The sequence below is a fragment of the Ornithorhynchus anatinus genome, chromosome 1, assembly GCF_004115215.2.
Source record: "Ornithorhynchus anatinus isolate Pmale09 chromosome 1, mOrnAna1.pri.v4, whole genome shotgun sequence".
Classification (NCBI taxonomy): Eukaryota; Metazoa; Chordata; class Mammalia; order Monotremata; family Ornithorhynchidae; genus Ornithorhynchus; species Ornithorhynchus anatinus.
In genome coordinates, this window is record NC_041728.1 from 68,239,344 (window position 1) to 68,267,078 (window position 27,735).

The 27,735-nt window shown below is 48.4% G+C and overlaps 1 protein-coding gene across 1 annotated transcript in view; it reads right to left on the minus strand.

Moving 5' to 3' along the window:
* Positions 1-5,171: 5,171 nt before the first annotated feature.
* The window catches only part of GALM (galactose mutarotase), a 78,532-nt gene continuing 55,968 nt past the window's right edge, over positions 5,172-27,735 (minus strand). Inside the window, exons 5-7 of the mRNA XM_029065264.2 lie at positions 10,279-10,420; positions 7,788-7,962; positions 5,172-5,432 (exon numbers count right to left, since the gene is read on the minus strand). Of these exons, the coding sequence (XP_028921097.1) occupies positions 5,349-5,432; positions 7,788-7,962; positions 10,279-10,420 (401 nt within the window). The 3' untranslated portion in view covers positions 5,172-5,348. The remainder of the gene's footprint in view (positions 5,433-7,787; positions 7,963-10,278; positions 10,421-27,735) is intronic.

The following is a 27,735-nucleotide window of genomic DNA, read 5'->3' on the forward strand; positions in this document are numbered from 1 at the left end:
TCAGTGACCTCATCTGTCAAATGGGGATGAAGACTGTGAGCCTCACGTGGGACCACCTGTATCTCCCCCAGCGCTTAGAACAGTGCTCTGCACGAGGTAAGCGCTTAACAAATACCAACATTATTATTGTTATTATCATGGTCAGCATTAGGCTGGGACATCAGGGAAGGAATTCCAGGCCTAAGGGAAACCTATAGGGGCAACCCCGGATTTGATAGAATAATGACACGATTGAATGAACGAATGGATGAGATCAAGGTATAAGGAGTAGGTATGTCCTCCCCTCCCCGTTTGTGTATAATTGCACATATTTCTTATTCTATTTTATTAATGTGTATATATCTCTAATTTTATTTATCGATTTTGATGCTATTGATGCCTGCCTATTTGCTTTGTTTTCTGATACAAGTCTGTCTGTTTGTTGTCTGTCTCCCCGCTTCTGAACCTTGAGCCCATTGTTGGATAGGGATTGTCTCTCTCTGTTGCCGAATTATACTTTCCAAGCGCTTAGTACAGTGCTCTGCACACAGTAAGCCCTCAATAAACACGACTGAATGAATGAATTTGTTAAGCACTTACTATGTATCAAGCTCTGTTCTAAGCTAATCGGGTTGGACACAGTCGCTGTCCCACACGGGCTCACAGTCCTAATCCCCATTTTACAGATGAGGTCACTGAGGCCCAGAGAAGTGACGTGACTTGCCCCAGGTCACCCAACAGATGAGTGGCAGAGCCGGAATAAGAATCCAGGTCCTTCGGACTCCCAGGTCCAAGCTCTAGCTACACTGCTACTCTGTGGGGCTCCTAGAACTTCTCTGAGCTATTGAAAAACTTCTCCTGTGTCCCAGTCGGAGTTGTCAGGCTTTGGGGTCGGCTGCCTCATTTCAGGAGATTCTGATCACAGAGGTTTCTGGAGCTCTTGTCGCTCATTTGGCCAGTGTGTTTGGAAGTTTGGCACATTAAGTGTTAGCTTGCCTTTAGTAAGTAGCAAATCTAGGCCGTAAGCTTGTTTTGGGCAGAGAACTTGACTGTTTATTGTTGTATTGCAAGAGCTTAGTACAGTGCTCTGCACCCAGTAAGCGTTCAATAAATACGCATGAATCAGGGATCCGAAATCCCGTTATGTGATCTGGCATATACCCGTGTCCTACATATCCCTCTAGACTGTAAATTCGTTGTGGGCAAGGAACTTGTCTTTATTGTTGTATTGTACTCTCCCAAGCGCTTAGTAGAGGGCTCTGCACACAGTAAGCACTCAGTAAATACCAGTGAATGAATCCGGGATCCGAAATCCCGTAATGTGATCTGGCATATACCTGTGTCCTACATACCCCTCTAGACTATAAGCTCGTTGTGGGCAGGGAACGAGTGTGTTTATTGTTGTATTGCCCTCTCCCAAGCGCTTAGTACAGGCACAGTAAGCACTCAATAAATACAAGTGAATGAATCAGGGATCTGAAATCCCGTAGTGTGATCTGGCAAATACCCGTGTCCTATATACCCCTCTAGACTGTAAGCTCTTTGTGAGCAGGGAACGTGTCTGTTTATTGTTGTATTGCCAAGCGCTCAGTACAGTTCAATAAATATGAATGAATAAATAAATATTCCCTCCCTCTCCCTCCCCTGAGAGGTGAGGGGGCACCAGCAGGGAAGGTCCCTCTCTGTTCTGGGGTAGGAGCCTCCAGAGAAATAGTGCAGGGAGATGAGGCTGGTCTGATGACTCCCCAAGCCCATCCCCTAACATCTCCTACGAGGTGACAGCCTGTTCCAAACCTGTCAGAGTGTGTGTGTGTGTCGGGGGGGGGGGGGGGGGGAGTAAAACGAGCCATTAAATTGGGAGGAGCCATTGATTAATAATAATAATGACGTGAGCCCACTGGTGGGTAGAGATTGTCTCTATTTGTAGCTGAATTGTACTTTCCAAGTGCTTAGTACAGTGCTCTGCACACAGCAAGCGCTCAATAAATACGCCTGAATGAATGAATGGTATTTAAGTGCTTACTATGTGCCCAGCACTGTTCGAAGTGCTGGGGTAGATACAAGGTAATCAGGCTGTTGTTTGGTTGTTTTAAGGTATTTGTTAAGCGCTTACTCTGTGCCAGGCACTTTACTAAGCGCTGGGGTGGATACAATCTAATCAGGGTGGACACAGTCTCTGTCCCACATGAGGCTCACAGTCCTAATCCCCATTTTACAGATGAGGTCACTGAGGCCCAGAGAAGTTCTGGAGATGGAGCCCAGTAAAAACTCCTAGGAATCAGTGTCCTATTTCCAGTCCCACTCTCCACGCTGAGCTCAGATGCGGAGCTGGCTCTCCTCAGTGCCGCTGGTTGAAAAATAAAAACAATTTAGGAATTTTACCTTAAATGACTCGAATTTTGGAGGGGGAAAAATGGATTTTTTGGTGGGGGGGGCGTTGGCTGTCACCACTGGTCTTCCTCCGATGAGCTCAATTAATCAATTGTAGCTAACCTAGGTCAATCGGAAGGAGAAAGGTTTTATTTTGGGGTGGAGAGAGGGATCTGGGAGAGGTCAGAGCTAGTGTTGCTCCTGCAATCTCGTTAGGGGCAGGGAAGGTGGCGGCTGGTTCTGTTGTCTTGCACTCTCCCAAGTGCTTAGTACAGTGCTCTGCACATAGTAAGCGCTCAATTAATACCACGGATTGATTGAGGGAGATAGAGCAGAAAAGAGATGTGGGAAATGGAGCGGATAGGCTGCTAAACACCTGGAGCTTTTGGAGAACAGTCTGTGGTCTCCAAGGGTCGTTGAGAAGATCGGGGCAGTGGAGTTTCCATTTCTTTAAGGGTCCTGTGTCACGTGCACAATACAGGGGTGGGTGGGGGGCGGTTTGGGTGCATGTTGGATCCTTAGAGTGAGGTGGGTCTCTTTGAGGTTTCTTCAAAGCCTTGATGATGATGATGACGGTATTTAAGCACTTACCGTGTGCCAAGCACTATTCTAAGCGCTGGGGAAGATACAAGGTAGTCAGGTTGTCCCACATGGGGTTCACAGTCTTAATCTCCATTTGACAGATGAAATAACTGAGGTTCCGGACTTTTAACTCTCTCCTCAAGCCCCCTGTTCCTCCCCCTCCCCCATCCCTCACCCCCAATGATCTGGCCACCTACTTCATCACGAAAATTAACACCATCATGTCTGAGCTCCCCAAAGTCACCCTTCCCCTTTCTCCTTCCCCTCCCCCGCAGCTCCCAACCCTCTCCCCTACTTTCCCATCCTTCCCTGAAGTATCCTCAGAGGAGATCTCCCCCCTCCTCGCAAGTGCCACCCCCTCCACCTGTGCTTCGGACCCCATTCCCACTCACCTTATAAAAACCATTGCCCCTTCCCTCCTTCCCTCCTTCACTTCTATCTTTAACTTCTATCTTTAACCGCTTACTCTCCAATGGCTTCTTCCCCTCTGCCTTCAAACGTGCCCATGTCTCCCCCATCCTAAAAAAACCCTCTCTCGACTCCACTTCCCCTTCCAGTTATCGCCCTATCTTCCTCCTACTCTTCCTTTCCAAACTCCTAGAACGAGTCGACTACACTCGCTGCTTTGAATTCAACTCCAACTCTCTCCTGGACCCCCTCCGATCTGGCTTCCGTCCCCTCCGCTCTACCGAGACTGCTCTCTCTAAGGTCACCCGTGACCTCCTTCTTGCCAAATCCAATGGCTCCTTCTCTATCCTAATCCTCCTTGACCTCTCAGCTTCCTTCGACACTGTCAACCATCCCCTTCTCCTCCACACCTTATCTCACCTTGGCTTCACGGACTCTGTCCTCTCCCAGTTCTCCTATCTTTCTGGCCATTCATTCTCGGTCTCCTTTGTGGGCTCCTACTCCCCCTCCCACCCACTAACTGTTGGGGTTCCTCAAGGGTCAATTCCTGGCCCTCTTCTGTTCTCCATCTATACTCCCTCGGTGAACTCATTCGCTCTCCCGGCTTCAATTATCATCTCTATGCAGATGACACCCAAATCTACATCTCCTCCCCGGTCCTCTCCCCCTCCCTTCAGGCTCGTATCTCCTCCTGCCTCCAGGACGTCTCCACCTGGAAGTCTGCCCGCCACCTAAAACTCAACATGTCTAAAACTGAGCTCCTCATCTTTCCTCCCAAACCCTGTCCTCTTCCTGACTTCCCTGTCACTGTGGACGACACGAGCATCCTTCCCGTCTCTCAAGCCCGCAACCTTGGTGTCATCCTTGACTCGGCTCTCTCGTTCACCCCACACACCCAATCCGTCACCAACCCCTGCCGGTCTCACCTTCACAATATTGCCAAGAACCGCCTTTTCCTCTCCATCCAAACAGCTATTTTGCTGGTACAAGCTTTCATAATATCCCAACTGGATTATCATGTCAGCCTGCTCTCTGATCTCCCTTCCTCCCGTCTCTCCCCGCTCCAGTCTATTCTTATTCCGGTGCCTGGCTCATCTTCCTGCAGAAAGGCTCTGGACATGTCACTCCCCTTCTTAAAAACCTCCAGTGGTTGCCTATCGACCTCTGCATGAAACAAAAACTTCTCACTCTAGGCTACAAGGCTCTCCATCCCCTTGCCCCCTCCTACCTCTCCTCCCTTCTTTCTACTGCCCTCCCCGCACCCTCTGCTCCTCTGCCACTCACCTCCTCACTGTCCCCCGCTCGCGCCTACCCCGCCGTTGACCCCTGGCTCACGTCCTAGCCCTGTCCTGGAATGCCCTCTCTCCTCACATCCTCCAAACTAACTCTTTTGCCCTCGTGGCTCAGTGGAAAGAGCACGGGCTTTGGGGTCAGAGATCATGGGTTCGAATCCCGGCTCTGCCACTTGTCAGCTGTGTGACTGTATTGTATTGTACAGTGCAGTGTACTCTCCCAAGCACTTAGTACAGTGCTCTGCACATAGTAAGTGCTCAATAAATACAATGGAATGAATGAATGAAAACACTATGGATGCATATACCAGAATGACTTTATGACAGAAGATGGGACGGTCTGAGGAGGGTGTGGCCATGGAATCGCTATGGGTTGGAATGACTCGACGGCATTTGAAGAAGATGAAGACGGGGAGGTGGAAATCAACAGCTGCGGGGGGGAACTAGGATTTTCTCCAGTGGAGCACCAACACTCGTTTCTATAAAATCCAGATGGAGCTCCTTACTCCAAAGAACACCGGCAAGAAGTGAGGTACTAGGTGACTATTTCAATAGTTGCAACTTTTATTGCTTTAATCTCACTTTCAGGTACCACAGATCACAGGCCTCCAAGCTTCCCCTTTCTCTGGCTCCCTTTGGGAGAAGTTGGCAGGCGGACACAGCTTCAGTGCCCAGACGTTTTGTCCTCGGCCCGGGGCTGCGTGAGACTCAGGTCTACTATTTTTTGACCACGGAAAAGTTGAACCAAGTGGTGTGGTTATATTCCTCTCCCGGCTGTAGTAACACGCATGGAAAATGGGGCTGTTGGAAAGAAAACACCTCAGGTCACAAACAGCAAGCCTTGCCCTCATCCGGGGATGAGCTCTAGATTTTTAAGAGGGAAAAAAATTGTGAGGGAACAAGCTGGAGGGGAGAAGACCCTGAGAAAAGTCAAATTCCTTTGGCCCCATCGGACGGGACGGGCACCGGATGAATTTCCAAAAGACCTCTTGCCCACATCCTCCCTCGGACCTTGAACTCCCCCTTCATATCTAACGGACCATCTATCAATCAGTTGGATTTATTGAGTGCTTACTGTGTGCACAGCACTGTACTAAGTCCTTGGGAGAGTACAATACACTGTTCCCACCTTCAAAACCTTTTGAAAATCACATCTTCAAGAGGCCTTTTCAGACTCCTCATCTCCCCTACTGCCTCTCCCTTCTGCATCACTTTTACAGTTGGATTTGTCCTCTGTATTCACTCTGCCTTCAGACTCCCACCTCTTATGTTCCTAGACACAATTTATTTTAACACCTATCTCCCCCTCGAGACTTTAAGCCCGTTGTGGGCAGGGAATGTGTCTACCAACTCTCCTAAGCGCTTAATACAAAGCACTTCTATGTACAGCCAAAGCACTGATCTACAAATCTGTAATTTATTTGTATTAATATTAATGTCTCTCACCCTTTAGACTGTAAGCTTGTTGTGGGTAGGGACCATGTCTACCAACTCTGTTATAATGTCCTCTCCCAAGCGCTTAGTATAGTGCTCTGAGCCCAGTAAGCGCTCAATAAATACCGTCGATTGAAATACCATTGATTGTTCGATGGTCCCAAGAAAATCTGCCTCCTTAGCCCACTGTGGGCAGGGAGACTGGGCTTCCAGTGGTTTTGTTGTAACTCGGCACTGAACTACCGGATCGATGACCTGGGTGCAGATTTGAGTCAGAAAAGGCGCTTTCCGATGGGACACTTCCTTTCGGAGCACACGGCTGTCACTGTGCAGAGAGGGCCGTGGACTAATCCTGGGGTGGAAATGGAAAAGACAGAGAGCTGAGCCTTGGCCTGGGGTTCTCAGCCTGGAGAAAATGATTTTCCAGCAGCGTGGTCAGAGTCCCCAGTGCCCAATCACCATTTCCACGCCTGCTTCGGTTTTGCCATTTTGCCTGACAGTTGGCAGTCCTGACTCCCAACAGCCAAACTCCCTGACATACCGTTCCTCAGGGACCCGTCTCCCCAGGCTCACCTTGTCCATTCTCCCCTGCCGGTGAAGACCAGATAGGTTTCCATTTTGGAGAACAGTTTTAGACCCAGAACCGGTTGCCCTTACTTACAGACCTCTTTACCTCTGGTTTAGAGAAGGTCCTGGAGTTTTAAGTGCAGGGGATCCAAAAGGGACCATTTCCTTGAAAAACCCAAGGCAGGTTGGGCCGAGTGGAAAGTACACTTGGCTAAGGGTCTGAGAGTCAGAAGGACCTGGCTTCTAATCCCGGCTCCGCCACTTCTCAGCTGTGTGACCTTGGGAGAATCACCTGGGCCTCAATTACCTCATCTGTAAAATGGGGATTAAGACTATGAGCCCCATGTGGGATGTGGATTGCATCCAACCAAATTTCCTTATATCCACCCCAGTGCTTAGTACAGGGCCTGGCACATAGTAAGCGCTTAAATACCACTGTTATTATTTTTACTGATGTGCTTTTGAGGGGGAGATAGGTCCATTTGCGTCGGCATTAGCCAGAAACAGAACTTGAGCCCGGGGGCCTAAATTGACCGAGGGATCCTTTGAGATTGCCTCCTGGGGGTGCTGGCGGGAGGGTTGCTTCCATATTATAAGCGCTTAGTACACTGTTTTGCATACAGTAAGTGCTCAATAAATCCAGCACTTAGAATAGTGCTTGGCACATAGTACACACTTAACAAATACCATCATTATTATTAAATACGATTAAAAGAAATACGATTGAATATTGTACTCTTTCAAGTGCTTAGTTCAGTGCTTTGCACACAGTAAGTGCTCAATAAATCCAGCGCTTAGAACAGTGCTTGGCACACAGTACGGGCTTAACAAATACCATCATTATTATTAAATATGATTAAGAGAAATACTATTGAATATCGTACTCTTCCAAGTGCTTAGTTAAATCCAGTGCTTAGAACAGTGCTTGGCACACAGTATGTGCTTAACTACCATCATTACTATTAAATATGAGTTAATGAAATACGATCGAAGAGTATACTCTCCCAAATGCTTCGTACAGTGCTCTGCACACAGAAAGCGCTCAATAAATACCACCGATTGACTGATTGATTGCTCTTCCCTGTGCTGCTACTGTGGGGGTGGTCCCTGCCTCTCCCGGACTCTCCTGCTGCGGCCCCCAAGGCTGCACCTTACCTTATTGACAGCGTCCGGCCAGTTCTGGGTCTCCAGGCAGAAGCCAGAGTGCTTGGGGTAGCTCACGCCGCCTTTCCCCTTCAGCGATTCTTCCAGGAAATTGCCCGTGTAAAACTGGACCCCAGGCTGCGTGGTGTACACCTCCAGCTGCCGGCCGCTGGGAGGGTGATAAACCCTGGGGAAGATCAAAGGTCAAAGGTTACCTGGGCACCACCGGGGCCAGTGGTCGTTGGGGGGACCAGAGGTGGGGGAAACAAGGGGATGAAAGAGCGAGGGTCAGAAATTCACTCTGCCCTTTCCTCTCCATCCAAACTGCCATCATTTTTATCCAAGCACTCATCCTATCCCTCCTTGATTAATGTATCAGCCTCCTTGCTGACCTCCCTGCCTCCTATCTCTCCCCACTACAGTCAATCATATTTATTGAGCACTTATTGTGTGCAGAGCATTGTACTAAGCACTTGGAGGAGTACAACATAACAGTATAACAGACACATTCCCTTATTCACTCTGCTGCCCCAATAATTTCTCTACAAAAATGTTCAGTCCATGTTTCCCGCTCCTCAGTAACCTCAGTAGTTGCCCATCCACCTCCGCGTCAAACAGAAACTCCTCACCATTGGCTTTAAACCGCTCATTCACTCACCTTGCCCCCTCCTCCCTCACCTCGCTGTTCTCCTACTACAACCCAGCCCACACACTTTGCTCCTCTAATGCTAACAGATTCACTTTACTTCGATCTCATCTATCTCGCCACCGGCCTCTTGCCCACATCCTGCCTCTGGCCTGGAACGCCCTCCCTCTTCATATCCGACAGGCGATATGGGGTCCCAGCGTGGGCTCGGACAGCCTGAAGTTTGCCACCGGGGAACCTATCGGGGCAAAGACCACCCTCCGCCAATCCTTACCTTCAAACCCTTATTGAAGGTACATCTCCTTCAAGAGACCTTCCCTCACTAAGCCCTCATTTCCTTTTCTTCCACTCCCTTCTGCATCACCCTGATTTGCTCCTTTTATTCACCACCCCCTCTGCCTCTTCTGTACATATCTGTAATTTATTCATATTCTCTGCCCCCCCCTCTAGACTGTTAAATTGTGGGCAGGGAACATGTCTGTTATATTGTTATATTGTACTCTCTCAAGGCTTAGAACAGTGCTCAGCACACAGTAAGCACTCAATAAATACGACTGATTGATTGACTGAAAAATCAATGGGATTTATTGAGCATTTTACAGGGGGCAGAGCACTGTACTAAGTGCTTGGGAGAGTACACAGCGTGGCTCAGCGGAAAGAGCCCGGGCTTGGGAGTCAGAGGTCATAGGTTCAAATCCCCGCTCTGCCACTTGTCAGCTGTGTGACTCTGGGCAAGTCAACTTCTCTGTGCCTCAGTTACTTCATCTGTAAAATGGGGATTAAGACTGTGAGCCTCATGTGGGACAGCCTGATTACCCTGCATCTACCCCAGCGCTTAGAACAGTGCTCTGCACATAGTAAGCGCTTAACAAATACCAACATTATTATTATTACATGGCAATGGAGTTGGTAGACACTTTCCCTGCCCACTAGGCACTTACAGCCTACAGGGGGAGACAGACATTCATATAAATATCAGATGGGGAAATAGTAAAGTATAAGGAGATGTATATAAATCTCTGGGGCTGCGGGGATTATCAAATTGCGAAAGGGAAGCAGCATGGCCTACTGGAAAGAGAACAGGCCTTGGAGTCGGAAGCCCTGGATTCTAATCCTGGCTCCACCACTTGTCTGCTCTGTGACCTTGGGCAAATCACTTCACTTCTCTCTGCCTCCATTTCTTCAACTGTAAAATGGGGATTCACTACCAGTTCTCCCTTCCACTTAGGGTAAGGGTATTGTTTGCTATGTAGCCTTGGGCAAGTCATTTTATTTCTCTGGGCCTCAGTTGCCTCATCTGAAAAATGGGGGGTTAAGACTGTATGTCACAGTCAAGACTGTGACTGACCTGACTTTTTTTTTTAATGCTATCTATTCAGTGCTTACTTTGTGCCAGACACTGTAAACACTGGGGTAGTTACAAGCTTATCAGGTTGGACACAGTCCCTGTCCCACATGGGGTTCACAATCTTAATCCCTGTTTTCCAGATGAGGCCACTGAGGCCCAGAGAAGTAAAGTGACTTGCCAAGGTCACACAGCAAAGACAAGTGGTGGAGCCTGGATTAGAACCCAGGTCCTCCCATCTCCCAGGCCTGGGCTCTAGCCTCTTGAAGGACCAGTCTCAAAAAGGGGCAGGGAATGTTCTTACCAAACAGAAACACTGCGTTTCTGGGGTCCCGGGGAGGGCTCAGATAGCCCGAAGCTTGTCTCCGGGGAACCTGTCGGGGTTTCAGCCTTCAGGACCACCCGCCGCTAATCTCCCCCAACCGAACTTGAGGCCAAAAAGAATTAATGAGGTGGGAGGGGCACTTCGCCTGACTCTTCCCCAGAAATATGTCCAGCGAATAACATCTGACCTTGCACAGAAATGTTTTTTGTTGGTTTTCTTCAGGCAGAAGTTGTGATCAAAGCCATCAATCTGAAACTTCTTCATCTGCTCTCCAAGGTTCACAGGTTTTCTCAGATCAAAGGCAGTTCCCTGCACGGGAGCAACCTCTCCTGATGGGAAGGGCATGATAAAAATAAAGATTCAATCTGTCAACGGTATGTATTGAACCAAGTAGTTCACCACTGTCCAAGGGATACAGTTCTGCAGATCCTAAGAGCTGATGAGGCAGTATTCATTCACTGTGGATGGTATGACCATCCTTCCCGTCTCTCGGGCCCGTGACCTCGGTGTCATCTTTGACTTGGCTCTCTCGTTCACTCCAAACATCCGATCCATCACCAGAACCTGCCAGTCTCACCTTTATCATATCGCCAAGATCCGCCCTTTCCTCTCTACCCAAACGGCTATCTTACTGTTACGGGCTCTCATAATATCCCAGCTGGATTATTGTAATAATGTTAATAATAATAATGTTGGTATTTGTTAAGCGCTTACTATGTGCAGAGCACTGTTCTAAGCGCTGGGGTAGACACAGGGGAATCAGGTTGTCCCACGTGGGGCTCACGGTCTTAATCCCCATTTTACAGATGAGGGAACTGAGGCACAGAGAAGTTAAGTGACTTGCCCACAGTCACACAGCTGACAAGTGGCAGAGCTGGGATTCGAACTCATGAGCCCTGACTCCAAAGCCCGTGCTCTTTCCACTGCGCCACGCTGCTTCTCTAAGATCTCCTCTTAGATCTCCCTTGTGTCAGCCTCCTCTCAGATCTCCCTTTCTCCTCCCTCTCCCTGCTCCGGTCTATTCTTCATTCCGCTGCCCGGCTCATCTTCCTGCAGAAACACTCTGGGCCTGTCACTCCCCTTCTTAAAAACCTCCTGTGGTTGCCTATCGACCTCCGCATGAAACAAAAACTTCTCACTCTGGGCTTCGAGGCTCTCCATCACCTTGCCCCCTCTACGTCTCCTCCCTTCTCTCTTTCCACTGCCCACCCCGCACACTCCACTCCTCTGCCGCCCACCTCCTCACGGTGCCTCGTTCTCGCCTATCCTGCCGTCAACCCCTGGGCCACATCCTCCCGCGGTCCTGGAACGCCCTCCCTCCTTACCTCCGACAAACTAATTCTCTTCCTCTTAAGCCCGTCAAACGGCAGGAACTGTCTCTATCTGTTGCCGACTTGTTCATTCCAAGCATTTAGTACAGTGCTCTGCACATAGTAAGCGCTCAAGAAATACTATTGAATGAATTCCCCTCTTCAAAACCCTACTTAAAGCTCATCTCCTTCAAGAGGCCTTCCCAGACTGAGCTCCCCTTTTCCCTCTGCTCCCTCTACTCCCCCCTTCACCTCTCCTCAGCTAAACCCCCTTTTCCTCCCTTTCCCTCTGCTCCTCCCCCCTCCCTCTCCCTTCCCCTCCCCTCAGCACTGTACTGGTCCGCTCAACTGTATATATTTTCATTACCCTATTTATCTTGTTAATGAGATGTACATCACCTCAATTCTATTTATTTGCTATTGTTTTAATGAGATGTTCATCCCCTCGATTCTATTTATTGCTATTGTTCTTGTCTGTCCGTCTCCCTCGATTAGACTGTAAGCCCGTCAGAGGGCAGGGATTGTCTCTATCTGTTACCGATTTGTACATTCCAAGTGCTTAGTACAGTGCTCTGCACATAGTAAGCGCTCAATAAATACTATTGAATACTATTGAATACTATTGAATGAATGAATGAAGTCATTCTATCGTATTTATTGAGCGCTTGCTGTGTGCAGAGCACTTTACTAAGCACTTGGAGAGTACAGTTCGACAACAGAGACAATCCCTACCCAACAACGAGTTCACAGTCTAGAAGGGGGAGACAGACAACAAAACAAAATAAGTAGACAGGTTATGTTAATCGGGCCTATCTCGATGAAGCCCTCTTCTCCCTGGCTGACTCGCTCTCCCTTCTGGGTGGTCTGTGCCCTTGGATCTGTGCCCTTAGGACATTTGATAATCACCCCACCCCCAAGGCACTTAGACACATTTTTACAAATTATATATTAAGCCCTTGCAACCATTCAGGCCATTCACGGGGCAGGTGCTCTAATTCCATTTCCCTCCAGAATTGGCTGTGTGACCCTGAGAAACACACTCCCTCTTTCTGAGCTCTGGTTCCTTCATCTGTAAAATGGGGATGTTCCTCACAAATCTATCGGGAAGATTGAGCTGAAGTTTTTTTTGTGGTATTCGTTAAGCGCTTACTAAGTGCCAGCCAGTCAGCCAGTCAGTTGTATTTATTGAGCACTTACTCTAAGTGCTTTAACCACTAGGTTATGCTGCTTCTCATCTAACCAATATATATCACCTCACACTGAAATGCCCTTAAATCTGTAAAACACCATCAAGCCACTGACTAAGAATCAGAGCATTATGCATTTTTATTGTGTGCTTGCTTACTGTGTGCAAAGCACTGTACTAAGCGCTTGGGAGAGTTCAATTTAACAAGAAACAGAGGCAATCCCTGCCCACAACGAGTTCGCCGTCTAGAGAGGGCTCACTTTATTGATTCATAGTATTTCTTAAGCATTTACTATGTGTCATACACCTTTCTGAGTGCTGGAGTAGAAACAAATTGATTGGTATTTGTTAAGCGCTTACTATGTGCCACACACTGTACTAAGCGCTGAGATAGTACAAGATAATTGGGTCAGACACAGTCCCTGTCCCACATAGGACTCAGAGTCTTCATCCCCATTTTACAGACGAGGTAACTGAGGCACAGAGAAGTGAAGTGATCTGTCCGAGATCACACAGCAGACAAGCGGCAGATCCGGGATTGGAACCGGTGTCCTCTGACTCCCACGTGCATGCTCTTTCGGGCACAGTCCCTGTACCAGCAGCGTCGTACAGTGGAAAGAGCACGGGCTTGGGAGTCAGAGGTCATGAGTTCGAATCCCGGCTCTGCCACTTGTCAGCTGTGTGACTGTGGGCAAGTCACTTAACTTCTCTGTGCCTCAGTTACCTCATCTCTAAAATGGGGATTAACTGTGAGCCTCACGTGGGACAACCTGATTATCCTGTATCTTCCCCAGCGCTTAGAACAGTGCTCGGCACATAGTAAGCGCTTCACAAATACCAACATTATTATTATTACCACATGAGGCTCACAGTCTAAGCGACCTTATTTCTTGTACTATTTTACCCAACTGTAATTATTTTAATGTCTGTCTCCCCCTGTAGAGTATAAGCTCCTTGTGGGCAGGGAATGAGTTTGCCAACTCTATTGCATTGTACATTCCCTAGCACTTAGTACAATGCTCTCTATAATCAATCATATTTATTGAGTGCTTACCGAGAGAAGAGCACTGTACTAACCGCTTCGGAGTGTACAGTACGACAGAGTTGATAAACAAGCTTCCTGAGAAGCTTGAATGAATGAATGAATATGGGAAGCAGCATGGCTCAGTGGAAAGAGCATGGGCTTGGGAGTCAGAGATCATGGGTTCGAATCCCGGCTCTGCCACTTGTCAGCTGTGTGACTGTGGGCAAGTCACTTAACTTCTCTGTGCCTCAGTTACCTCATCTGTAAAAAGGGATTAAGACTGTGAGCCTCACGTGGGGCAACCTGATTACCCTGTAAATCTACCCCAGTGCTTAGAACAATGCTCTGCACATAGTAAGTGCTTAACAGATACCAACATTATTATCATTCCTGCCCACAACGAGCTTACAGTCTAGAGAGGGGACCGGCATTTAATATAAATAAATTACAGATATGTACATAAGTGGTGTGGGGCTGAAGAGGGGTGAATAAAGGTTGCAAACGCCAATACAAGGGTGATGCAGAAGTGAGTGGGAGAAGATGAAATGAAGGCTTAGTCAGGGAAGACCTCTTGGAGGAGATGTGCCTTCACTAAGACTCTCAAGGTGGGAAGTGTGATCGTCTGACAAATATGAAGAGGGAGGGCGTTCTAGGCCAGAGGCAGGATGTGAGTGAGAAGTCGGCGGCGAGATAGACAAGCTGGAGGTACAGTGAGTAGGTTGGCATTAGAGGAGTGAAGTGCGTGGGCTGGGTTGTGGTAGGAAATCAGGGAGGTACGGTAGGAGGGGGCGAGGTGATTGAGTGCTTTAAAGTCGATGGTAAGGAGTTTTTGTTTGATGCGGAGGTGTGTGGGCAACCACGGGGGTTCTTGAAGAGTGGGGAATCATGGACTGAATGTTTTCATAGAAAAATGATCCGGGCAGCAGTGAAGAATGGCCTGGAGTGGGGAGAAACAGGAGGCAGGGAGGTTAGCAAGGAAGCTGATACAGTAATTCCTGTCTGTTCTTTCTTTTCCCCTCAGGGAGAACATTGACCGTGACACCCAAACCCAGACTGAGGGACCCCATTCTGGATCGGGGGGTGGGGAGGGAGGCTCAGAAATCACTCCAATAAGGCCAAGGTCACCCGGAGCTCCCTGAGGGAGCAATCCCTTTGCAGGGAGGGGTGGAGAGCGGTGGCACATTTTGGATATTTTGGGTCCAGCGGGGGTCGCGTCCTGCTGTCAGCCACAGGAAAGACCCTACATGCAGCTGTCCCAGATGGGAGCGCTCAATAAATACCACTGATTGATTGGAAGGCGGGTGACTCTACGTGAGACTCAAACAGGCCTGTGATCCAGGACCCAACGGGTCCTCAGACACTGCCTTCCAGGTCCTCAGATGCTGTTGCTAATTACAGAATTAATTGCACTCTCCCGAGCGCTTCGTACACTGCTCCGCACATAGAGCTCAAAAAATACCACTGATTGATAGGTCGATTGATTGGGAGGGCCAAGAACACAGAATGGAGCCGCAGTGAGGACATTCCTCAGCAAGCCAGCCCCTGCCCTCTAGAGGAATACACATTTGCCAGCCCCAGACTCTACCCTGCAAGAGCTCACGAGTGGCACCTCCTAGCACCAAGGCAACTGCCCAGGTTCTCGGGGAGCCCGGGCGACTCAGATTTCCCAACTGGTGAGCGGGAGCAGCCCGGTACGTGAAGTGCCGAGGGTTCTGAGGCCAAGGGGAACCAGGAACTTGGGCCAGATGGCGGAGAGGCACAAAGGAGGAAACGGAACTGCTCCAAAACCACCCCGCGGCTGGTTCTGCTGAGAGGAGGTCGGTGGGGAAGTCCAAAACCGCTCCTCCTCTGTCTTTGGGAGAGAAACCGATGTCCGTCCCCATTGCTGAAAGTCTTTCTGTCTGGCCCTGTTTCTTGGGGAGATGGACCAGCCCCTCGTAGGGAGCCTGGCCACCTCATGGCTCCTGGTGCACGGCAGACTGGTGTTTCCCTTGGGCCCAGAATCATGGCGGCACCGCCAGGTGGACCCAGAGACAGCATGGACTTGGGAGTTAGAGGTCATGGGTTCTAATCCCAGCTCCGCCACTTGTCAGCTGTGTGACTTTGGGCAACTCACTTCACTTCTCTGGGCCTCAGTTACCTCATCTGTAAAATGGAGATTAAGACTGTGAGCCCATGTGGGACAACCTGACTACCTTGTAACCCCCCAGCACTTAGAATAGTGCTTGGCACATAGTAAGTGCTTAACAAATGCTATTATTATTATTATTCTCTGCAGATGGGGGATGAGATGCCCATTGCAAACTCAAAGGGAATTCTGGGAGTCTTTGCCAGCACCTCAGAGAGGACATTTTGGCCTCCCTCAGATTCAAAGGTTTAAGAGATTAAAAACTACAGAGGGGGCAGGAGACCTGAAATGGAATTTTATACAACGTATTTCTTGCCATGAAAACCCGGTTGAAAGGAACCTAATGCCCAAAAGGAAGAACTTGAGGAGAACCTAAGGACATGAAACCTTATGCAGTGCCACTCTATGGTCCATCCAGTACAGGATTCTATCTCAGACAGAACACCAAAATGCTTGAGAAGGAGCAGGGCATAGTGGATAGAGCGCGGGCCTGGGATTCAGAAGGTCATGGCTTCTAATCCTGGCTCCGTCTGCTGTGTGACCTTGGGCAATTCACTTCTCTGTGCCTCAGTTACCTCAACTGTAAAATGGGACAGGGACTGTGTCCATCCTGATTAACTTTCATCTACCCCAGCACTTACCACAGTGCCTGGCACAGAGTAAGTGCTTAACAAGTACCATAATTATTAGTATTGTTATTATCATTACAAGCGAAATATAAGACAAGATCCTTGAGAATGCTAGAATCTAATGGAGGCAAAAAACAGACCCAAATGAGAAACACAGAGAAATAAAGCCAGAGATGTAAATGATTAAAACCAAAAGCGAGCAGAAAAATGAATAAAAAAATATTGGGCTGAGGGAGGATAATGGTTTTTCTACGCCAGACTGTTTGTTGTTATCTATGCTAGACTGTTTTGTTTTGTTCTGTTTTGCTTTGCTGTCTCCCCTGTTTAGACTGTGAACCCGTTGTTGGGCAGGGATTGTCTCTATCTGTTGCTGAATTGTACATTCCAAGTGCTTAGTACAGTGCTCTGCACATAGTAAGCGCTAAATAAATATGACTGAATGAATGAATGAAATGGCATGACCAGGAAGGTGGAGTTATACTCAGAGAAAGCCTCACCTCTCTGATTGTGTAGGGGTCAACCAAGTCTCCTCTCAGTCTTTGTCTTTTCAGATTTGGGTACTGGTAATATTAGCACCACTAATATTTATTGGGAATATAATAATGATGGTATTTGTTAAGCACTCACTATGTACCAAGCACTGTTCTAAGCGCTGGAATGTGTCTACCAATCCTGTTGTATTGTACTCTCTCAAGTGCTTAGTTCAGAGCTCTGCAGAGGATAAACACTCAATAAATACCATTGATTAAGTACTGTGTGCAGAACGCTGCATTAAGAGTATGCAGGTACAGACCCTGTCCTTCAGGGATGCACAATCTCTGAATACTGTTAGGGCAGACTGGAGAAAGACGCTTTGGGAGCAATGAAGCACCAAAACATTAAAAGAGCATAAGGGACGAGGACATGTATGCGTCATTAGGGAGCTGTAGTTAAGACGAATGGAATTTCTCAGCCAGCGTGGAGAAAAGTTCAATTCAGGCCAGATTGGAAGATGGGATAAAATGTTTAGAGCCTGGCTTTTCTCTGTTTCCTGTTTCCCAAGTGATTTTTCTTCATCGAGTCTCAGGACACCTTGCCCCATTCGGGGGATTTATGATGTTATCCTCTCCGAGTGGCAGTTAAATTGCATTAGCTGGCATGTTCCTACTAGGCTGCTCAGCTTACGTGTGCACTGTTGCCTAGGGAACTGGCCACCAGAGCCCGCATTCCCGGAGAAAAATCAGCACCACAGACTCTCATTCGGAGAAGGGTCCCAGTGGAACCATGTCCATGGCCAAGTGCTGTGGGAAGAGCACGGGCCTGGGAGTCGTGAGACCTGGGATATAATAATAATAATCGTAGTATTCGTTAAGCGCGTACCACGTGCCAGTCACTGTACTAAGCGCTGGGATGGATACAAGCAAATCGGGTTGGACACAGTCCCTGTCCCACGCGGGGCTCATAGTCTCAATCCCCATTTTCCAGATCAGGTAACCGAGGCCCAGGGAAGTGAAGTGACTTGCCCAAGCTCACACAGCAGACATGGGACAGAGCTGGGACCTTCTGAACTATGACCTTCTGACTTTCAGGCTCGTGCTCTATCCACTAGGCCAGGAGAAAAATCACTTGGGAAACAGGAAACAGAGAAGAGCCAGGCTCTAAACATCGTATCCCATCTCCCACCCTGGCCCAAATTGGACTAACCAAGCCCAGGCCACAGCACTTCCCCAACTCTGTGAGCCCGTCACTGGGCAGGGATTGTCTCTACCTGTTGCAGAACTGTACATTCCAAGCGCTTAGTACAGTGCTCTGCACATAGTAAGCGCTCAATAAATACTATTGAATGAATGAACCTCCCCAAATCACTTAGCCTCTCTGTGCCTCAGTTTTCTCTCTTGTTAGGATGGGGGCTCCTAGATGCAGACTGGATCAACACTACCACTTAGCAGTATGTGGAGCACATTGTAAGCACTTAATTACCATCATTAACTAACTAATTAGCACCAAGTCCTTGTGGGCAGGGAAATAAATCTGTTCATTGCACTGTCCCAAGCTCTTAGGACAGCAAAGCAGTCAGTGCTCAATAAATACGACTGAATGAATGAATGAAAGTCAAATCAGCCCTATGCTGAGTTTCTTTCATTTTCCCCACTCTCCTGGGGAATTTCACGGCTCCAAGACATCATCAGCCGCTGCTTTCTGAGAGCCCGCCCACTGACTGGAAAACATGATCAGCCTTGTCAACCTCCGAAACAACTGAAAGTGGGAAAATAAATGGGGCTGAGGAGGTTTCCAGCACACACCCACGCCTGGGTCTATATTTCCTGCTTCAGAAGGCATGATTTTCTGAATACGGCTTCCTACCCAGCCTACTTGAAAAGGTGAAGGCCGGCTCTAGTGCTGCTGACGGTGAGTTTAATACATTTGGCAGTCCTAGAGTAAGCAGCCCAGTGTACTTCACGGGGTATTCTTGTGGCTGCCTTGAAAGAGGGATTGGGTTCGAAGCATAAAAGGGAAAACTCTGAGATTCTCCCCTTGATGAGCACCAAGATTCAGAGTGCTTCATTAGAGAAGCAGCATGGCGTAGTCAGAAGGTCATGGGTTCTGAGCCCAGCTCCATCTCTTGTCTGCGGTGTGACCTTGGGCAAGAAGTCACTTCACTTCTCTGTGTCTCACTGATCTCATCTGTAAAATGGGGAATGAGACTGTGAGCTCCACGTGGGTTAGAGACTGTATCCAACCCATTCATTCATTCATTCAATAGTATGAACGCTTTATTGAGCGCTTACTATGTGCAGAGCACTGTACTAAGCGCTTGGGATGAACAAGTCGGCAACAGATAGAGACAGTCCCTGCCATTTGACGGGCTTACGGTCTAATCGGGGGGAGGGGGGGGCGGACAGACAAGAACAATGGCAATAAATAGAGTCGAGGGGAAGAACATCTCGTAAAAACAATGGCAACTAAATAGAATCGAGGCGATGTACATTTCATTAACAAAATAAATAAGGTAATGGAAATATATACAGTTGAGCGGACGAGTACAGTGCTGAGGGGATGGGAAGGGAGGGGGGAGGAGCAGAGGGAAAGGGGGAAAAGAGGGTTTAGCTGCGGAGAGGTGAAGGGGGGGGTGGTAGAGGGAGTAGAGGGAAAAGAGGAGCTCAGTCTGGGAAGGCCTCTCGGAGGAGGTGAGTTTTAAGTAGGGTTTTGAAGAGGGGAAGAGAATCAGTTTGGCGGAGGAGAGGAGGGAGGGCGTTCCGGGACCGCGGGAGGACATGGCCCGGGGGTCGACGGCGGGATGGGCGAGACCGAAGGACGGCGAGGAGGTGGGCGGCAGAGGAGCGGAGCGTGCGGGGTGGGCGGTAGAAAGAGAGAAGGGAGGAGAGGTAGGAAGGGGCAAGGTGATGGAGAGCCTCGAAGCCTAGAGTGAGGAGTTTTTGTTTGGAGCGGAGGTCGATAGGCAACCACCGGAGTTGTTTAAGTACTATTATTTTGACAGACTATGACTCTCTTCACCTTCCAAATCCTACCAAAAGAAACCCATATCTCCCCCCAAGAAGCCTTCTCTGACCATCCTCTTATCTCGCCACCTTATTCCCCTTCCCTTCAGAGTTGCCTATGCACTTCGCACCCACTAAGCACTTTGATACTCACCCCACCTCAACACCACTTATGTTCATATCCTTATACTCTGGTTTTCCCTTTCTGAAATTTATTTTAATGTTTGTCTCTCCGACTAGACCGCAAACGGTAAACTCCTTGAGGGCAGAGGTCTACTATCTCTACTGTATTGTACTCTTTCTAGTGCTCAGTACAACGTCCTGCACACAGTAAGCGCTGAATAAATACCACTGATGGTTTGATAGGGCCATCATTAGCCAGAGAATTCATCCAACCTTGGGCAAATAGTTTAAACTGGGCCCCCAAATCTCCAGTGTGAGCTAGTTATAAAGTGCATGGGGTTGAGAGTCAGAGGACCAGGGTTCTAATTCCAGCTTTTTTTCTTTTTTAATGGTTTTTGTCAAGCACTTACTAAGTGCCAAGCACATTCTAAGTGCTGGGGTAGGTACAAGCTAATCAGGTTAGACACAGTCCGTGTCCCACATTGGGCTCACAATCTTAATCCCCATATTACAGATGAAGTAACTGAGACACAGATAAATTAAGTGCCTTGCCCAAGGTCACGCAGCAGACAAGTGGCAGAGCCGGGATTAGAACCCAGGTCCTTCTGACTGCCAGACTTGTGCTTGTCACATGCTGAGGGACCTTGGGCAAGTCACCCAAGTTCTCTGTAGCTCGGTTTCTTCATCTGTAAAATGTGGGTTAAATTCTGTTCTCCCTCCTAATGAGCCCCATGTGGAACAGAAACTGTGTCCAACTTATTTTGTATCTACCCCAGTGCTTAATACAGTGCATGGCACATAGTAAGCACTTAACAAATACCATTAATAATTGTTGTTAACATTATGCCTGCCTCCTCCCAGCCTCCTTCTCAGGGATCCTCATCATCCCCACCGACGGCCCAGCCAGGAAAGAACAGCTCCCAATTTGGTCTGGGGCTCATGAGGCAGGTTGTAATGCTGCCATGTCTGGGCTCGCCGCCTCAGTTATGACAGGAAAAATGAGATCTCCATCCTAGATCTGTAAACTTCTAAAATACCGAAAACATCTCATACCCGTAGAGTACCATTCTAGTCTGCTGCACTTTCAAATAAACTTGGTATAATGACTCACTGTAGACACGTGAAATGCAAAATTACAGAATTGCTTGGACCACCGGACCTTATGTCATTACAAATTAAGCACCGAGGCAGTGTGCTGAATGTTCTTCCTCTTTTTCCTCATTGTGTATACCATGTTAATATGTATTTCTCCCATTCGATCATAAGCTCACTGATGGCAGAAACCACATATTTGACTCTTATTTTACTCCCCTAAGCACCTCAGTGCTCTCCACAGAGTAATCCCTCAATATGTCCTAATTTATGAATGAGCGAATGAATGAACGAATGAAGGAGGAGGACAAGGAGACATAAGGAAATGAATTAAATAAGAGTTACCTCTTAGCATTCATGCATATATTACTCATTTTTTACTTCTGTTAGTCGACAGCGCTCTCTCTGCACACAGTAAGTGCTCAATAAAAACCACACTGATGATGATAATGATACCAAATGTATCATGTTTATCCCCTTGCTCCCATCGTGCCTATTTTTTTTTTAATGGTACTTAAGTGCCAGACACTGTACTAAGCGCTGGGCTAGATACAAGCTAATCAGGTTGGACACAGTCCATGTCCCACATAAGGCTCAAGGTCTTAATTCCCATTTTACAGATGAGGTACCTGAAGCCCAGAGAAGTGAAGTGACTTGCCCAGGCTCACAGGTGGCGGAGGCTGGGATTAGAAGCCAGGTCCTTCTGTATTAGATTGTAAACAAGGACAAGGATGGTGTCTTCTACCCTTATATTTCATGTCCCCCAGCAACTGGTAGAGTGTTGTACACCCAGGGAGTGCTCAATAAATGCCCCTGCTGATGATGAGAGGAGGTGAGAGGAAGCCAATTCCTTGAAGGAGCAGGGGCTTTTGAAGCTCCTGGGTGAGACCCCCAGCAGGAGGAGGGCAGAGCTCGGTGAGTCTCCTCGGGTGAGTCTTCCTGCTCACCAAGGAGAGAAAAAATAGCGTGGGGCTCTACTCAACAGTTCAGAGGCCTCTGATGCTAAAAACAGAAATGGGTGTCAGGAGCCGAGCCCAGGTGCGTGTTTGTCTAAAATAGCTTTTTCAGATACACCGAGAGCATGAGAAAGGAAGCAGGAGTGGGAAGCAGGTTCTCGGGGCTCTCGGTTGCGTTGCTGGGCAAGTGCCAAGAACCCGAGGGAGGAGTCCCTCCCCCGAGCAAGACGGCTGCCTTCCTGGCAGGTAGGGAGACATCTTAGATTGAGCCTCGGCCTAACGCAGGGGTCAGTCGGTCAGTCGATCGGATTTATTGAGTGCTTACTGTGTGCAGAGCACTGTACTGAGCGCTAGGGAGAGGACAATATGACAATAAACAGACATATTCTCTCCCCACCTCCGGCTTACAGGCTTGAGGCAGGAAGGAGCCATCCTCCCCCCCCGTGGAATGCTGAGAAGGAGCCCACCTGCCCTACCTGGAGTGGGTAGGACCCCGTGACTCTGCTTAACGTGGGCCAGGGCTTGCCGGGCGCCCCTGGACTTGGCAGTTCTTTGCCCTGGCACCTCTGGGCTTGGCCCTTCCTAACGCCGCTGGACTTGTCACGGATACGCAACGTTGCTACTGCCGCTCCCGTGAGCCGGGCCTCTCTTTCATCCTCAAAAATCTCCAGTGGTTGCCTAGCCACCTCCGTATCAAACAAAACTCCTCACCATTGGCTTTAAAGCCCTCCGGCACCGTGTCCCCTCCTTCCGCACCTCGCTTCTTTCCTTCTACAACCCAGCCTGCACACTCCACTCCTCTAGCGGTAACCTTCTCACTGTGCCCTGATCTTGCCTGTCTCACCGCAGAACCCTGGGCCATATCCTGCCTCTGGTCGAAACGCTCTCGCTCCTCAAATCTGACAGACAATGACTCTCCCTCCCTTCAAAGCCTTATTGAAAGCCCACCTCCTCCAAAAGGCCTTCCCAGACTAAGCCCCACTTTTCCTCATCTCCTGCTCCCTTCTGTGTCACTTTGACTTGCTCCCTTTGCTCTCCTCGAACCCAGCCCCAAAGCACTTCTAGAGAAGCAGCATGGCCTAGTGGACAGAGCACGGGCCTGCCAGTCAGAAGGTCATGTTTTCTAATGCTAGCTCTTCCACTCATCTGCTCTTTGACCTTGGGAAAGTCACTTCAATTCCCTAGGCCTCAGTTACCTCATCTGTAAAATGGGGATTAAGACGGTGAGCCCAATGTGGGATAGGGATTGTGTCCAATCTGATTAACTTGTATGTTCTTCAGTGCTTAGAACAGTGCTTGGCACATAGTAAGCACTTACTTATATACCATAATTATTACTATTATGTATATATCTATAATTTTATTTATTTGTATTGATGCCTGCCTCCCCTTCTCTAGACAGTGAGCTTGTTGTGGGCAGGGAATATCACTGTTTCTTATTGTATTGTAGTTTCCCAAGTGATATTAGTACAGTTCTCTGCACACAGTAAGCGCTTAATAAATACAATTGAATGAATTTATTAATTAAGTGCCCACCCTGAGGCCTGGGACTCCCCCACATCCACCCCACCATAAATGGTCAAATACAAATAGAAGCCAAATCTTTGAACTTTAACTTGCTGTTACTGGGAAGCCTTGAACTTTTAACTAGATTTGAACCATGGGGTTGTTACTGTGTGACAATCCTCTGTTTGGTTTGTGAACCCCATCTCGTGGGTCAGGGACTGTCCACGTGTCCCCTCCAGGACAGAGCTTCCCCTCACGGCTGCGCTTCGTAAACAAACGAGCCGATGAGGAGGTGGGCGGTGGGAGCGGGGCGGAGGTGGCTGGACACAGTTCAGTCAGGCCCAAGATGGCTCTGACGGCAGAGAAGTGGCATGGCTCAGTGGCAAGAGCACAGGCTTTGGAGTCAGAGGGCATGGGTTCTAATCCTGGCTCCGCCACTTGTCTGCTGTGTGCCCTTAGGCAAGCTACTTAACGTCTCTGTCCCTCAATTACCTCACCTGTAAAATGGGGATTAAGACTGTGAGCCCCACGTGGGACAACTTGATTACCTTGTATAATAATAATAATGATGATAATGATGGCATTTGTTAAGAACTTACTATGTGCCAAGCACTGTTCTAAGCACTGGGGGGGATACAAGGTGATCAGGTTGTCCCACGTGGGGCTCACAGTCTTCATCCTCATTTTACAGATAAGGGAACTGAGGCACAGGGAAGTTAAGTGACTTGCCCAAAGTCACACAGCTGACAAGCGGCAGAGCCAGGATCAGAACCCATGACCTCTGAATCCCAAGCCCGTGCTCTTTCCACTGAGGCATGCTGTGTTGGGTGACAATACCCAAGTGGGAATTACATATGGGCCCTGTCCCTTGGCGGGGCTCACAATCTAAGGGGGTTCGCTGCCCTTGCTCCGAGGTGGCCCAAACCCAAGTTTTGTTTTTTGGGTTTTTTTAAATGGTATTTCTTAAGCTCTTACTATGGTGCTGGGCACTGTTCTAAGCGCTGGGGTAGATACAAGGTAATCAGGTCGGATACAGTCCCTGTCCCACATGGGGCTCACAGTCTTAATCGCCATTTGACAGAGGAGGGAACTGAAGCCAGAAAAGCAAAGTGACCTGCCCAAGGTCACACAGCGGACATGTGGCGGAGCTGGGACTAAAACCCAGGTCCTCCTGACTCCCAGGCCCATGGTCTGTGCACCAGACCACACTGCTTCTTAAGAATGACGGTAATAGAGGCATTTGTTATCACTTACTATGTGCTGGAGAAGATAAAGGATAATCAGTATTATTATCATTATTATGGTCCCTGAGCAGATGTCTCGGGTTGTTTGCTTCCCTCTTGCTATTTAGATGAAGTCCTTATCTCTAAACATGGTGATTTAGGAGATGCCACAGAAGAGGCTTGCCTTTCGCTTGGATAGTAGAAATATCCATCCCAGCATCACTTGGGAATTCGGTGACAGAAATTATACCTCTCTTCACGCTGTAACACAGTTGTTTTAAATCAAATCCATTAAGCAGGTGCAAAATGGGATTTTGTCAAAGTGGAGGGTAGAACACATCGTACACACTCTTATGGCAGCAAAAGGAAAAGCCATTTTGCAAACACACGCGCAGCCCATATTCTCTAATAATCGATGTTTAAATCAGCTATGATCGCAAGTCTAATACAGATGGGCAATGCTGAATAGAGGTCTCATTTTCTCAGTCTCTGGCCAATAAATTTAACAATCCTTTTCTCAGACTCAGCCTGAGGGGTCACATCTAGGGAGCAGGGGATTTCAGTGTGACGGCTCTTAATTTCCTGTTACCCGTGATTCTTGCTTTTCTTGGAAGGGGCAAGGAATCATCTATAAAATGGAGATTAAATCCTCCTCCCTCCTACTTAGATTGTAAACCCCAGATGGGCCAGGAGCTGTGTCCAACCTGATTATCTTCTAGGGGTGCCTTTTCAAGGGAAGCCATCTCTCCGGGATCAGCCCACCCCCTTTAATCTCAGCAGAATTCCTAGCACTCTCCAGTGTTAGCTGACTAGTCACAGCATCACCAATGTACTACCAAAGCAGCACCATACTACTCCTGCACAAACCCAATTACAAAACTCCAGGCCCCGGTCTAGTGAACAAAAGACAACAGAACTGATCTCAGGAGAAAAGAAAAAATAAAAAAGAAACTCTGGATTCAGTCAAGGCCCGTCACCATAATGGTGGGGTTTGAAGCAGCATGGCTTAGGGGATAGAGCAAGGGCCTGGGAGTCAGAAGGACCAGAGTTCTAATTCTGGCTCCGCCACTTCTCTGTCATGTGACCTTGGGTAAGTCGCTTCACTTGCCTCAGTTACCTCCTCTGTAAAATGAGGATTAAGACTGTGAGCACCATGTGGGACAGAGACTGTGTCCAATCTGATTAGCTTGTATCTACCCCAGTGCTTGGCACACAGTAAACGCTTAACAAATACCATCATCATCATCACCAATGTGGGCACTTACTATGTGCAGAGTATTGCACCAAGTACTCAGGAGAGCACGATGCAAGAGAGGCAGCAGATGGGTTCCCTGCCCACAGCACCATCGCCCCACATCCATCCCTCAAAAGGAAGAGCAATGAATTAGGTTCAGGGGCAGGAGGGAAAGCCAGCATAATAATAATAATAATGATGGTATTTGTTAAGCGCTTACAATGAGCCAAACACTGTTCTAAGCGCTGGGGTAGATACAAGGTTATCAGGTTGTCCCATGTGGGGCTCACAGTCTTCATCCCCATTTTACAGATGAGGGAACTGAGGCCCAGAGAAGTGAAGTGACTTGCCCAAAGTCACAGAGCCGACAAGTGGCGGAGCAGGGACTAGAACCCTCGACCTCTGACCCCCAAGCCCGGGCTCTCTCCACTAAGCCACACTGCTTCTGGTTGAACATGTGGGCTCCCCTTTCTGGGGTCGTGTCCAGTGGGTTTGGGCCTAACTAGGGATCCCAGCGCAGCAGGCCTTGCTGGGACCTGCCACTTCCTCGGTAAGGTCTCAGCTTGATGATGATGATGATGGTATTTATTAAGCGCTTACTCTGTGCCAAGCACTGTTCCATTCCCTCATTTCTTACTGGCTCCCAGAGCCCTGGGGAGGCCACCTCCACCTCTAAGCCAGGTAAACTGGGCTGCACACTCCCCTATCCAGTCTCTGACTCACCTCTTGTCTTCCTCCTCCTTTCTGTGCTGCTCTACCACTCCAACTCTCTCCTGGCTTGTCTTTTGGGCTGTCCTTCTCACTTTAGCTATCTCTCCATTTCTCCCTCCTATCTGTCTTTTTGTCTCTGCCCCATTTCCCAAATGGGCCCTTTACTCTCTGGTCTCCTTCCTCCTTTTTCTTTCTCTGCCTCTCTACCACTCCATCTCGCTCTTGTCTCGTCTTTCAGGCTCTCCTTCCCACTCTCTCTCTCCATCTCTCCCTCCTGTCTGTCTCTGCCACATTTCCTGAATGTGCCCTTTACTCTCCATCCAAACAACTACCAATCTGGTCCAGACACCTGTCATATCACCACTTTATCAGCCTCAATGGTCTCCCTGCCTCCAGCCTACACTCCCCTCGTTGCTCAGACCGCTTTTCTAGAATGGCGTTCTGCACATGTTCCTCCACTCATCAAAAGCCCCCAGTGGTTACCCATTCTTCTTCACACATCAAACAGACACTTTTTTTGTTGTTCTTAATGGTATTTGTTAAGTGCTTACTCTGAGCCAGACACTGTACTAAGTGCCGGGGTAGATTCAAGCTAATTAGGTTGGATGCAGTCCACATCCCACACGGGGTGCACAATCCATCCCCCTTTTACAGATGAGGGAACTGAGGCACAGAGAAGTGAAGTGACTTGCCCAAGGTCACACAGCAGACAAGTGGCAGAGCCAGCATTAGAATCCAGGTCCTTCTGACTCCCAGGCCTGTGCTCTATCCACTAGACCACCATGCTTCTGTTCACTTCCAACCATCCACTTACCTTGACCTCTTACCACTTACCTTTACACTCTCTCTCCAGCTACCACACCCCAGTTCCTATTTTTAAATGATTTTATGTATGTCTCCCCACTGCTAAAACTGTAAGCTTTGTGAGGAAAGGAATCATGTCTTCTCTCATTCTCTCAACTGCTTAGTATGGTGATCTGCAAACAGCGGTCACTCAGTACATACCTTTGATTGAGGGGGAAATCAACTCTGAATCTAAAACA